The sequence below is a fragment of the Nasonia vitripennis genome, chromosome 4, assembly GCF_009193385.2.
Source record: "Nasonia vitripennis strain AsymCx chromosome 4, Nvit_psr_1.1, whole genome shotgun sequence".
NCBI lineage: Eukaryota > Metazoa > Arthropoda > Insecta > Hymenoptera > Pteromalidae > Nasonia > Nasonia vitripennis.
Genome location: NC_045760.1, coordinates 32,567,883 through 32,582,268, shown reverse-complemented (window position 1 = coordinate 32,582,268; position 14,386 = coordinate 32,567,883). Strand labels below are relative to the sequence as shown.

The 14,386-nt window shown below is 54.3% G+C and overlaps 1 protein-coding gene across 1 annotated transcript; it reads right to left on the bottom strand.

Annotated features, from left to right (window-relative positions):
* Positions 1 to 232: 232 nt before the first annotated feature.
* On the bottom strand, positions 233 to 8,187 carry LOC100117203. Its single transcript, XM_001601461.3, has 2 exons — positions 7,182 to 8,187; positions 233 to 2,331 (listed from the first exon to the last, which is right to left on the bottom strand). Exons 1-2 carry the CDS (start codon positions 7,999 to 8,001, stop codon positions 1,418 to 1,420), a joined length of 1,734 nt encoding a protein of 577 aa, XP_001601511.3. The 5' UTR covers positions 8,002 to 8,187; the 3' UTR covers positions 233 to 1,417.
* Positions 8,188 to 14,386: the final 6,199 nt, after the last annotated feature.

Here is a 14,386-nt window from a genome sequence, read left to right as displayed (position 1 = left end):
TCATCAAAGCGAATTCGCGAGCGATTTTCGGGGACGACTGTCCTCCGCGACTCGAGCGTGAAGTGGACCCGCTGCAGAGCCTCTCTCTGTCCTCTGCCGCTCGGCCGACTAATGATCAGAGTGTGTGCGCCGCTGTGTCTCCTAAATTCTTTTGCCCATTAGTGCGGCTGCTGAAATGGACCTGAAATTTTCAAATTGGGGGAGAGGTGCGAGAAAGTTGAGAAGCGCCGTGTATACGTCTTGTGATGCTGATGTGTTGCTTTAATCAAATAAACCTTCTATAAAATAGCTCCTGCTTCCGTATGGACATGATCCATACACGGAGTGGTATTATAACGCAAATTTATAGACCAGAGTCTCTCGTCGGTAAATCGTTGAAAACATTCTGCGACGATACGGTGTACGTGATAACAATGCGCTTACTTATATTTAACTTCAAATTAATTATGTGCATACTTGTTGTATTTACAGTGTCTTGGTTTATATATCCGGCGTACAGAGTTTAACCTAACGAGAACTATGTACAAAACGTCGAAAATGCTGCGAATTCCGGCGTACTCCCGCGCCTCAACGGAAAAGAGAGCGACAGAGGGAGCATAAAAAACGAGTCGCCCACAGGCGATGTTTTCTTAGTCTCGGTTACAGAGGTGTAGAGGGCTTATACATTCAACACGTGCGAACTCGGCCGGAGGTTTACAAGCGCGTTTATTTTACAGAGGAGAGATATAGATAATAGACCTTGGATCGCACTCACACACACACACACACACACACACACACACACACACACACTTTTCATTCTTTTTCTCTGGATACAGCAGTTACACGCTCGCAAACGTTCGTCGCGACGATATACTGCGAGCGGTAGGTGTATTTATATACACGCACCGTTCGCTCTTTGGTAGGTATAGAGTCTTTGGTTATTTTCGTACACCGAAATTATATCGTACGCGTATTTTACAAAAGCCTCGCTCCAAGGCCCCGTCGCATTGGATATCTATGTGTATTTATAGTTACTTGGATAATTGTTTGCGGCTCTCGAGCGTCGAGTGGAACCAACTTGTTCAACGAGAATTTTCTTCTATTGAATATAGACGAACGTAGTAGGCTAAACTAGGCTCTTCTGACGAATGAGAGATTGCGAAACATTTCGATAAGTATCATATGTCTATATTCACATCGCCCATATTGCACTTTCATCTGTACAAAAACATCGTAGTTTCTCCGCTAGTAGATTTACACCATCTCCTCTCTCTCTCTCACGGATAATGAAAGCCCTTGGAGTGTCTCGCCCCGTCATCCTCCGCCGGGATATGTATGTGGCCGCAAGAAGTCGTCCATCTATTTACAGGCAGCATCACTCATCGGAGTTGCTGGGCCAGTTGCCGGGCACGACGAGGCGCACCGCCTGGATTCGCTACGCGTGTGGGTGCGCGTGACCGGCGGCGGCCGTCGCGGTCTGGCTGAGGCCCAAACCGGCGCTGGAGGTGGGGGTGGCGGCGGCCGGCTGAGGCGTGGCTACCCCCACGGAGACGGGCGTCGCGGGGCCCGTGAGGTGATGCCCGAAGAAGCTGGGCCCGGAGGGAGCGTAGGGGGGCGCCGGGTGGTGGTAGTAGCCTGGCGGCGGTGGGGGAGGCGGCGCATGGTGCACGTGACTGTGCGGGTGCGCGTGGGGGTGGGCGTGGCCGTGCGGGTGGGTCGCGAAGAGGAACGCGGGCCCGTAGGGTGTAGGGTGGGGAGGCGTCGTCGGGACCGTCGGGCTGTTGACGTCCAGGCCCGGGTTCTGCTTCTTCCACTTGGTCCGCCGGTTCTGGAACCAGATCTTCACCTGCGTCTCGGTGAGGGAGAGCGACAGCGCGAGGTTCAGCCTCTCGCAGACGGAGAGGTACCTCGTGGTCTTGAACTTGTTCTCCAGGGCGACGAGCTGCTCGTAGGTGAAGGCCGTCCGGGCACGACGGGGTTTGCCGCCGCCGCTGCTGCTGTTGCTGCCGCCACCGCCGCCGCCGTTGCTCTGGCCGGACGGGCAGTTCTGACCGCCGGAGGAACCGGAGGACAGGGAGGAGGACTGGCGCTTTTTGCTGGGGTTGTTGTTGTTGTTGTTGTTGTTGGCGCCGTTGCCGCTGCAGTTGGAGGGCGTCGAGGCGTTACTGTCGTGGATGTGGCTCGAGCCGTCGATGTCCTGCTGATCGGAGGTGCTGGTTCGCATGTCCACGTCGTCGTCCTCGTCCTCGTCCAGGGCGTCGTCGTCCATGTCCATGTCCAGGTGGTCCGGCGTCCCGGCCTCGTCCTCCTGGCCGCTGCCGCTCGCGAATTCGCCCCGCGAATCACCATCTGAAAATGACAAGGCAAGACGATTATTTACCGCTTATCCGAGTAATCATCGATCGCGTCGATCAAACGGAGAGAGCTTTGCGGGCAAATCCGGCTCATTATTCATCGGCCGAGCGTCATTTTCCGCGAAACAAAACGATCCGTCGCTCTCGTGCGGTGCGCACGGATTCCATCTCCTTCTCTCCCCGTCTCGCCTCTGCATCGAACGAGAGGATATCGGAGATTCAATCAGCGCGCAGATGTCCCGGGGACAGATACTCCCTGGCCGTAGGGGCGCCTGGGACACACACGCACACGCAGAAAAGCTCGGCTGCAAAGACAAAGACAGAGAGAGAGACAGAGAGAGAGGGAGCGACGAAGACGGCTAGAAGAGAGAGAAAGCGCGAGAGTGGGATGCAGATTATCCGAATTGCCGTGGCCCCGTACACTCTCCCGGCACAAAAGTGGATGGGACGTACTGGCGAATCGAGAGAGAAGGTTTACGCCGTAATGGGATTTGTATCTCGTTAACGCGCGATCGTTCTTGTGCCGCCTGCTAAAGCGGAGCATTCTCTGCACGCTCTTCTTCCTTTTTCCTCCCCTTATTCGCGCGCAGTCCGTTCGTTTATTCGCCAGCGGCGCGTATACGCAGCGTACCTGCGAATTGCGATACCTACTCCTCTGCGATGAGCATCGATTGAACGTGTCTAATTGAATTACGTAATTTATATTATCCCGGAGTGCGGCTTCCTTTATTCCCGATCGCCTCCCGTACACCCATACAGCGCCGTTTATGCTCTCGTGAAATTTTCTTTTTCGCCGAGAGCCATGCAACGTTTTTTCTTCTCCTCTCTTGCGCAATCCGCCCCCTCGAAGCCCAGTTCAATTATCCGGCTCGTAATGGCATTTTACTCGCGTTACGCGCGTACAAATTTGTTTGCCCTTTAGGGATGCGCGCAGCGGAAATTTACACCTGCGTGTAACTTCTCACCGCGCGCGAGCGACGGGGGATTTATGCTTCGTAAGATTACAACCGGCTCCGGTTACCTCGGCCTCGAGCTGCGCGCGCGATATCATTTTCGTGTATAATATTCTGTTTCCCGGCCGCGGCTAATCAAAAGCGAAATTAATCCGATATTCCTTCGGCTCGGCGCTTTTTGCGACGCGATGGACGAATCCGAAACCGCGACACGCAATTATAGCCAGACAAACAGCCTCGTCGACAAAAGCTCAAAGTTTCAGCCCCGCTCGCGATCGCGTAATTGACGAGTAGTTCTCTCTCGCGCGTGTTTGTACTCGGTAAACGATTTTCGCTCTCGAGTCTCAATGTCGCGCCCATTGTGCCTGGGCAGCGGCGTACACGCACATGCCTGGGATCCGTGACCCCCCGCGGGACTGGGCGCCAGCTCCGACTTTATTTGCGACGCTGCGCAGAGCCATCAGGCAAATAAGGAGTCTGGGGAGTTTCTTTTGTGGTCGGCGGGATTTCGGCCGCGTTTAAGAGAAAAAAGGATTGACGTACAGTGCGGGCCGGCTGATGGGAATTCGTTTAAAAAAAATTGTTATTCTTCGATCGTAGAAGCAAACGCGCCAGATGGCGCGATAAACGCCTCGCCACCTTCCGTCGCGTCTCGGAGGAGGTATCATTAATCTTGCTGAAACGTGATTGAGCGTAACGAGGCTGGTCACGTGCCGGATAATTCGAGGATCGTCTCCGGTTCGCGACGATCTCGTTAAGGGGAGATACGGGCAATTATCGCGTTTTTCGCGTAAACATTGCAAAATACACGCTTCGCGCCTACTGCTCTCTTGTACGGCAAATTAAAGGGATTAATCGCCCAGACACTAAAAGTAAACTCGACTCAATCGCTCCGCTCGCCCGATCAGATTGTTTTTTAATGCGATTAGAGCGAGGAATTTTCTGAGAGTTCTTTCGAATTAAGTGACGTGGGGGACGCGAGCTGCTGCACCGTACAGGCCCCATTGAGCGCAGCTGAGGGCGGCGGAGCAACAGTAGAGCCTGACACTACAAACGAGTCAGAAAATTGCGTCGTGCGGGATAAGGATTTAGCTCGTGACAAGGGAGAGCGATGGGGTCGCGCGCGCGCGCGTGCGCAAAAGTGCAATGGTGCAACTAATGGAATAGTGCGGTGGCATTATGCTAAAATTCTCGGCTCGCTATAAATCGCGCATATTACTTTCTCTTCCTTTACACCTGCGGAGCGTCGTCGAAAACTAATCGGCGTAATCGCCGCGACGAATTTTCGTCGATAGAGGCGAATCTCGATCCGCAAGTGCTCGCTCAGCGCCGACAGACTCGGGCCGCCGTGGAGGGGGCGGATGGAGCGCGCAGTCGAACCGAGAGAGAAGACGAGGGGGATGGACTGGAGAAAGTCATTGTAATGCAGAGAGCCAATTTTCTGGGCGGCTTGGCGCGACGCGATGCGACTACGCCGTGCGATTATCATAACAACCGGCCGATATTATTCCGCCGAGAAGAGGAGCGAGCGTGTCTGCCGGCGGTCGAAATTCGAAATGGATTTTCCCGCGCTTTCTCTCTCTCTCTCTCTCGCTGCTGATGCAGTTTTAATGGGAACCGCTGCGGCCGGCCGATATGATTGATGGCTCGACGTGCGGAATTTCCGATTTTCTCGCGCTTCCTGTACGGACGCTTTATATTTCTTCTTCTCTCCGCGGCTAGGATTTCTCGCAGCTCGGCCAAAGAACAACGAACGATGCGCCTGAATAATTTAACGGGACTGTATAAACAGCCGATCGCGAGCGCATTGAAAAATCTTTCCGGTGCGGGTATGTGTAGGTGTACAACGACGGAGTAATCGCGATGTGTACACTCGTCGCTCTCGGTTGAATAAAGGAGAGCGACGAGGCTCAAAGACTGGTTAACGCAGATTAGCCCGACAATTTGTCACGCTCCGACAGCTTTTCTCTCTCGCCCCGCCGCCTTTCCATTTTCCAGCGCACATAGAGCCGAGCATGACGTGTGCCTGAGCGACGAGCTCTTTTCGGCTCTTGTGTGCTCGTTACAGGGCGAAAAAATGTGTACCTACTCTTCAAAGATTATACCCCGCCGACGAGTCGAAAACTATCATCGTTAGGCAATACGCGCCGTTTGCGTAATCCGCCTGATTTTCGCTCGGGATCTTGTGCGCGCGTTGAGTTGCCTCTGCCTCTCTCTCTCTCTCTCTCGGAACGAGTATATAAGCGAAACTTCAAAGAGCCGCGTCGAGCGGCTGCGCGCCAGCGCAAAGGAGCGTATAAATTCATTAGTCTAATGCAATAGGGCACTTTGCGGAAGCTCGCGACCATCAAATATATATAATATGGAAATAAATCCGTCGCGCCTAAACTTGGACCGGCTCTAATTGTCCAATGCGATATTTTGTATTGAACATAGCACCGAAGAGTAGGTTCAATTTTTCTCTCGAATTCTCGACGGCGTGCTTTCCGAAAAAATATTTACGCCCTCTCGCTGGGCCCGTCGAGTGACGTGCATAATTGCTCGAATTTCCTCGCGAGACGCGTGTCGTTTTTCCCTGCGCTCACAGGCGCGCCGTCATTAAGACGTTTTCTCGCTTGGACGCCGGCCGAACGTCCGGCTGTTTCCACTTTTAGCCGCGAGCTGCGGCGGGCTAGTGGGACGATTAGACGTTATCATCGTCACGGGCTGTCGGATGCAGCGTCGAATGATTTCTGTCCTCGGCGAGCCGCGCGGAAGTATAAATTCGCGGCGCGATTCCTCTTGGCTCTAAGTGGCGCGCTAATTCGAAGAAGTCGAACGGGATGTGCGTAAGGAGAAAAAATCCTCCCCCTTCCTCTCGTTGTTTTGCTGTTATACTTGTTATTGCAACAAAACACAAGCGAACCATCAATAGCTCAACTCTCCGCGCCTCACTTAATTACTCCGAAGATCCTCTTCCTCTTAAGCGCTGCATGAGGAATAATAAAAGCGTCGTCGGGTGCGCGCTCGAAGCTTATAATGCAGCGGGAGTCGTCCTCCGCGCAAACGTATACACAAGTGTACGGCACACACAGAGATGGAGAGGAAGAGGAAAAGAGATTTCGTCGGGCAAATTAGCCCGGCGGGTGTCTCGAGTCCTCTTGTGAAAACATCCCGCGCGCGGCCTGGTGTTGTGCTTTCTCTCTCTCTCTCTCTCTGCGTGAGATGTGACGAGGACGGCTAATCGTTATTACGCGAGATTGCGACTCCGAGAAAAAAGTTTCTCCAACGATTCGAATATGCCCGTGCCCCACATGTGCCACGTCGGCGTGACAGGCTGCACCTTAAACGTCCGGCCGCAGCAGGGAGAGGGAGGGCCTCTGAAAATCATCGGCGCGTGACGGCGCAACGTCTACATCAGCGCGTCTCTCTCATCCTTTCGGCTTCTCTCTTTCTCTGCCGCACACAAATAGCCCCGAGACGTCCTGAGGAGGAGGACCGCTCCCGTCTAAACTTAGAAACGAGGAAACCCGGCTTTTTTCCCCTACGGCTTTTAATTATTCCGCGGCCGATATGCCGCACGCTTAATTGGAAGGCAGCCTTTCGCGTCCGATCTACTCTCGATAATGATGCGTTTTGTAATTACGATAAAACGAAATCCGAGCTTAACGAAGCAGCTCGATTATTTATGAAATCGGCGCCGCGCTTTTCGCGCGATTTATAATACTTTGTGTGCGCCGCGCGCCTCGTTATAATCGTTAAATATTGCATGGCTTTCCCCGGCGCTGCTGGCGATTATTCGTTTCGAATTCCGCCTCGAGATTAATTCCGCGTATCGGCATAATTGGGGAGCGTGAATTATGCGGAGGGCCGATTAAAAATAGGGGGCTTTTTCACCCGCCGCATGACTAACCTTCGTGAACGCTGCCGCTGTGTCGCCTGCGCCGGTGCGCCAGCCCGCTGTGCACGATCCGGCCCCCGGTGAACTTGTTCGGGTCGAGGATGTTCTCCACGGAGAAGGCCAGTCCGCGCTTGTTGCCCTGGCCCCCGGGCCCGGCGGTGCTGGTCGTGGTGCTCGTCACGGCGCCGGACGTCGCGCAGCTCCTCGGGCCACCGCAGACGAGGGCCGACGGCAGCGGGCCGAGGTGGTAGACCGTCGGGACGCCGAGCGGGTGCTGCCCGTTGCTGGCCATCAGCACGGGGCTGTGGTGCGGCAGCAGGGCGGCCCCGTTGGCCAGGCAGCCGAACGGCTGGTGCAGGCCGGCCCGGGGCTGCGCGAACTGCGAGACGTCGGGGTTCGAGGGGCACCTCGAGGAGGCGGTCAGGTCGACGGGGCTGCTGGGGTTGCTCTCGTCGACCTCGACGTCGACCTCGACGTCCTCGTCGCGCTTCTCCCGCTCCTCGTCCTCCTCCTCGTCGTCCTCCTCGGCGGGCCTCGGCCGCGTCTTGCCGGGCTCCTCCTCCTCGCTCTCCTCGTCCTCGGGCTCGCTGCGCTTGGCCTTGGCCCCGGCGACGAGCTCCTCCCCGAGCTCCGTCCTGGCGGCGGGCTCGGAGTGCAGGTGCCGCTGCAGGTGCTCGTAGCGGAAGGGCTCGGCCGGCAGCAGCACGTGGCCGCGCACTCGGGGCTGCCTGACCGCCGTGGCTCCGGCGTCCGCCTCCTCGGCCGGCTGGCCGAGGGGCGACATCGTCCTCGTGAGCGAACGCTGGGCTGGCTCCTGGTGCATCGTCCACATGCTCTCAGGGCCGGGCCGGCCCGGGCCGCGCGAGCGCCGACATGTCCTCGTATAATATCGCGTGCACAGAACGCGCGGAGAGGGATGCTACTGTGGGATGCTACTGTGGGGCTATATCACTGCACCACGTGTGTGTGTGTGTGTGTGTATCGCGCGCACGGCCAGCAGAAGACTGCTCGGGCCTCGCGTCGCGAGTCGGAGTGTCGCTCCGTCGGGGGGTTGCTCCGAGCGGACGGGGCGCGCCTCGCCGGGGCGTGGCCTCAAGCTCCCCGGAAAGCTCCAATCGGCGCGGCGCTTCGGCCCGGCGTAGTGGGGCTTGCGGCGCCGAGTAGGGGAGACAGAGCTTTCCTTGCCTTGGAGGAGCGAGACTTCGCCGCTAAGTGTAAGAGGATGCCGGGGCGGCGTTTAAATTCTGCTCGCTGGATTAGGGAGGAGGGGAGGAGGTCGTTTTACTTTGTGCGCTAAACGAGTCGCGGCACTTTATGCCTCTGAACATTTTAGAGAGAGGGAGGCGGGCTCGCTGCTTGTGTTGGCGGAGCGATTAACTTCGCGATAGGGAATTGGCGATAAGTTGCCGAGGCTGCTATTGTGATTAGCTTTGCTTATTGTGCGGGAGCTTTGGAAGCTTCATTTCGGCCGGGGGAAACTTTTGCGAGCAATCGTCATCGTGACGAAAATCATCAACCACACTCGGGCATAACCCGCGACAACTCCATATCCTTTCATGCCCCGGCCGAAGACTGCGTATCGCCCAATATCGCGTAGGAGGAGAAAAGTCACCCTCTCTCCCTCTCCGTGGCCGTCGTCGCTAACAGCGGGGCGGTCTCCTCTCTAACCTGCGGGAAGGGATATACATACCTCTCCCCCGTATGCGCTCGGGTGTGTACACACACGGCTTCCTCCCCCCCCCCCCCCGCGCGCGCGCGCGAAAGTGGTTTGTCTTTGATTTAGCCGCGGCTGCGTCTTAGGGCAGCTGCGCCTGCACTGTTGTCGCGAGCGATGACGATGATGTTGACGCTGCTGCACCGCCGGGGCTATCTTGAGCTTGCGCCGGCTTTCTCCAAAGTGCTATAATCACTGGCTGTGTACTCTGGAGGTATAGCGCGGCAGTGGAAGTCTCGTTAGTTGATGGCGAGCGTGTTTGCCCGGGTTTTACCGGATTGTTTATTTGCCCGCGCCGGAGCTTTCGGCGAATTACGCGTTTCCGCGGAAAAAACGATATTTCATACGCTCGCGGTTCGATCGCGCGCCCGGATAATTGCGGGCTCGCATTAGCAGACAATTTCAATACTCCGCGCTCCGGCTCGCCGATATATCGACGAGTACAGCGGCAGAGCAGTAGTAGCTCTGCGGGCTCTCGCTGTTTGCACGGGCCTCGTGCTCTTAACTCTCGCTGTGAGCGCGCGGATATTGTTTACCCGACCATTTAGGTAATTGCCGCCGCCGCCGCCTATGCTATATACACACGCGCCCCAATCGAACCCGCCACCCGTGCGGCTTTCTGGCTTTCACTGCGGCTCCGCGTGTATATAATAACTGCGCGTTATGAACGTGTAGGGAAAAAATTGCCGCAAACAATGGGAAAAGCTGCATTTCCAGTCACGTCAGATATCTGAATAACCCGTCCGCAGCGGCGCGCAAGCCCGCTGCCATTTGCCGCCGCTTTGCATCGTCGCCAGTGGAAGAGAGAGAGAGAGAGAGAGAGAGAGAGAGAGAGAGAGAGAGAGAGAGAGAGAGAGCTTACCCGCACGGCAAATTTGAATTTCAAAATACGCGTAATCGAACGAGCTTGCGCATCGATCGTGTCACTCGCACTGCGGCGTACGCAACGGAATCGATTCGTCTGTCGACGCGAAAATATGATAACGCGGAGCTTTTTGTGAAAAACGGAAGAATAAAAGCTCCGTCGGCGCGCATCGATGCTCTCGCGCATGCTCCGAGTCTCTCCGACACGCACACACAGGCAGGGACGTGCCGTCGGCGTAATTGCGGTTTTAATACGGCGGCGGCCCGCCGCTAATGGGGTAATTATGATAACCATAATTCCCCGGTCCGCCAGTAGAAACTACTCGGGGGAGGGTCGACGCGCCGTCGAAGAGCCGACGCTTATACATACACAAGCGCGCAAAATGTCGGCCCTCCGACGCGCCATTCCATTGTCTCTCCCTCTATCTCTCCGCGCGAATATGCACCTACGCACCCGCGCGCAGCTCTTGCAGGCTGTATCTTTCTTGGCACAGCGGCGGTCGTGGCGCGAATCACCCGTTCTGCTGCAATTAGCGATTTTCGCAATTAAATCGACGAGGCGCCCGGCGAATTGTTTACAACTTTCGGGGCTGACGCTGCTCGATTCATTAAAACACGGGCGAGGGTCGGTCGCTCGCTCATTTGGCGAATCGACGCCGAGCAATATTAATTAACTCGCGTGTCGACGATTTTAATCAGCGATCGATGCGCTTGTACGGCATCGGCTAGACGCGCCGGTAATCGTCGAACAATGCGCCGGCGGATCTATTTATCCTCGGAAATAACGGAAAAGCTCTCGGCGCTCCGTCGAAAAATTACATTTCAATCCGACGGCTCACACACGCGGCGACGCACACGTATGCAGGGACGCAAAAAGCGGCAGCCGCAGACGAGGCGCGCGCGCGACGCGTTCGGCTCGATCAGTCCGGCCGCTGCGGTGCGTATCCAATTACACCGATTACTCAATGTTTACCTGGCTTGCTGCGCCGATATTTACCGGAATTGCGCGCGATTCGTCGTTAAACAATTGCAGCGGCACTGGCGCCGAGAGGATCGACGCTCGCTGATGATGTTGGTGTTGTACGCATACGCGTGTATTCGGCTGCTATCGTCCGTGTGTATAGGTACAGTTAACTGCAGGGATAATTTATTAAGCGACTGATTGCGCTGATGCACGCGAAAGGGGGTATTAGTCATTTTCGCTGCAAACAGTCGACTACTTTTTCGCGGGCTATTCTTTGTGATTAATGGCTCGAAATTCGAGGCAAGTTGCTCGGTTGTGCTTTCTTGGGGAAGCTTGCGGAATCAGCAGTGGCATCAGGATATGAGTCAAAGTATCCCCCAACCATCCGCCCTCGATAAAAGCTTCAATTAAAAGTAATCAACGCTCGCACTCGTCAGCATCCCACGTTTCAAGTTATCTCCGGCAAAGATGACACGACGAAGACTTCACTGTCAATTTGCGTACGTCAATTATCCACCTGCTGCCGGCTCTCGCACACTGCAGCGGCTCCTAATAGTTCGGTATAGGCTTGCATAAGCGCGCCACTGAAAGGGGGGAGGCGCTGTCGAGATCGAGCCAGACCAGCCGTGACCAATTTGCGCCCCCCCCCCCCTCGCCCTTCGCGCGTTTAGTTCCGGATGATTTTGCGAAATCCGGCCCTCGACGAGTCGCTTTGGAAAATGGATTTTTATACTCCAGGTGAGACAATGCAAGGTCGGAATAGTATTATCGCGTTATCAAGCGTATCATTGTTCTCGAACAAAGCCGCAAGTTCGGGGGGATTTTCGAATTGTGTGCGGAACCGATATTTCCATGCACGTGTATAAAAAAAACCGAATTAAAAACCGCAGTCGCGTTTTTCTCATTACGCGATGGCTTTGTATCAACGGCAAATTAACGTGTGGCGGCAGCATCAACACAAAAAAGAGCCGGAAAATAAGAGACGCGAACAATAATCCCCGCGCCGAGAGCGCATAATATCGTCCCCCGCCGAGGCCGCGAAGGAACAAAAAAGCGCCGCATTAGCACGTATTCAAAACTTTTTCCGCAACTCCATTTCCCGCGGCCCTTTATTGCTCTCGCTCTGCGCAGTATAGTCGCCCCTGAAAGTTTCTCTCCGCGCGGCGAGCGCTCGCCCGGGAGGAATAAAGATATTCGTCACGGCCGCGTATTCCGGGAATAGAGAGAGAGAGAGAGAGAGAGAGAGAGAGAGAGAGAGAGAGAGAGAGAGAGAGAGAGAGAGAGAGAGAGAACTGCGCGAGTACAGCGGGTATGTGTACGGCTAGCGTGAAATCGACGTCGAAATTATGACACGCGCGCGCGAGCGCCGGAACGAAGCGATGATCAGCAGTTTCGGGGCGCCACATGCCACCCCTTTTTCGCCGAGATATTTTTCAAGGCGCATCTGTTGGCCCGGGGTAATCGAGCCATTCACGGAATGAAGGATCGCGCTTGGAGGAAATATTTTAGGTACGGCTATACACGCACAGTGCGCCGGAGATAAATTTTTTATAAGGGGTGCGGGTCGTTATTCCGTCCGGATCATTGAGCGCTATCAAATGTTTCTGTCTTGTGAATTTTTCATGTTACCGAATACGGTCTCCCACTCCTTCCCAATTAACGTGACGACCTCGCTGCGCTAATACCCCTAACAAAGCATCAAAATATAACGCATCGAGAAAGACGCAACCCATTGCTGCACCCTCCGCACCTCAAAGATCGTTTTGACCACGTTTTGTCGCATCAGAATCGCTGAGCCGAGCCACCCCAAACTTGTTCACGCCTATCTGGCGCGAATACGCACCTATACGGTATCACCGCGCGGCGCACGCGATAATTGGCCAATTAAAACGCGCTCTCGGGTTACCGGCCTCGCGTCCGATAATTATACGCAGCGGTTCCGACGACGGCGACGACGATGACAATGGAAGCGTTTGCTGATGCTTTTTTTCGAAGGCCTTTTTTCCAGCGGGATTAGGCGGACGGGTCAGTTGTTCGCCGGGACAATTATTGCGTTTGTCGAGGAACGGATGCCTGCTCTCGCCGGGGATTAAGGGCTGCGGAGTTTCGTTAGTTTGGATCAGAGATGGAAACTCTCTCGGCTGACGGCTATAGTTGTCAATTGCAAATATAGTCGTCGCAATTTTATTCTAAAAAATATTTTCAAAAGAAATTAGGGATAAAAGTGGAATACTAAATGGGAGGCCGGAATAAGGCTACACATAGAGTGTTGACGCTGCCCTCGGTCGGAATCGACTATTCCGATTACGCCTCCTCCATACCCGTATTTTCTACCATAGCCCATATATATAGGCGTATAAATCAATGCGCGGAGGATGAATTCCTCGGTCCCTTCCCTTTCTCTCCTCCGCGGCCGCTCGCGCAATTCCCATTCGGAGCTGCTTTTTTCCTTTTCTTGCATCAGCGCGGCTGCTGTGGCTTTCTTCCGTCCCGGCTCTCCCTCTCTCCTTTTTTTGTTTACAGCGATTGGCCGAATAAAAAATGTACGCTCACGAGATTCAGCTGATCCTCATTTGATTGGATATTGATTCGCGACGGGCCGTTTCGCTAAAGATTAAAGGAACGCGAGAACGAGGATGGCTGAATTATTAATTCCGATAAATATGGAGTGGGACTCGCCGGCGAGATGCGAAGTTTCCCGAAGTTTATTAGTTCTGGGGAAGGTATAAATTATGGGTGTAAATGTGCTTCTCTCGTCGATTTAGAAACACGAGCTGTTTCCGAACTCTTCCCGAAAATAGCCGCTTCAGATCCATCAAGCTAACCGAGCGCAAATGAAGCAACTAATACCCACTTTACATCCTCCCACTCTACCCACTCTATAACCGCCTCCACTCCTTTTCACGGCGAGAAAATCCGAAAAAAGGCGACGAACTATCCAATTTCCGTCGGCGTCTGCAGCCACGGCTCGTTTCCTCCGAATTTTTCGACAAGACGAGAGAGCGTCGGTCTAATTTTAAGGAGCCGCCGCGGCACGCAGCTCGTATAATCACTCGCGCGACGAGGAAAAAATCGCCGGGTCGCTCGTGCGCGACGCCGAATCGAAATTGAATTTCTGCCACGGGGGGATGAACACGTGCGACGCACGCGCTCGTTTCATTCTTCTTCTAGCTCTCTTTTCTGGCCTGTAATTATACGCCGGACTTGAGCTGCGCGCGGCTGTGTGCGGCCTTATCCGGAAGAAAGTGTGCAGGATGGGATCCCGGGGCAAATTGACTATGAATCGCTGATTTTTCCGTTAATTTGAAAAGTGTTTTGTAGATTATCGGGATGTCCTGGTTGGACATTTTGCATATGATAAAAATATTCATCATTTGTATTATCTTGTAAATTGTGTAGAGAAACTTTATTGGAGGTAATCTAGCAAAAAATGAATGGATGGATTTGAGTGTGTGTATAGTATCGCGTTGCCACAAATCATTATTGCAACGAGTCCAGCTGTTCACTTTAAACCCAATATGTTCAAGTTCCTTTTGATATAGAGCACAGGAGGCATCCTTGTAAGCAGGCGTTCTTAAGACCCAATCCTCATTCATGAAAACTGCAACGTAAGAAAAAATGCCACATCAACGCCTCTATTCGGTATGGACGTATTTTAATTTTGTAAATACTTAC

Bases quoted from the DNA above. Each gene is read 5' to 3' on its own strand.
- LOC100117203 (XM_001601461.3), bottom strand. From the start codon at position 8,001: ATGTGGACGATGCACCAGGAGCCAGCCCAGCGTTCGCTCACGAGGACG. The intron at 2,332-7,181 runs GTTAGTCATGCG...TGTCATTTTCAG, and splicing joins CAGCGGCAGCGTTCACGAAG to ATGGTGATTCGCGGGGCGAA.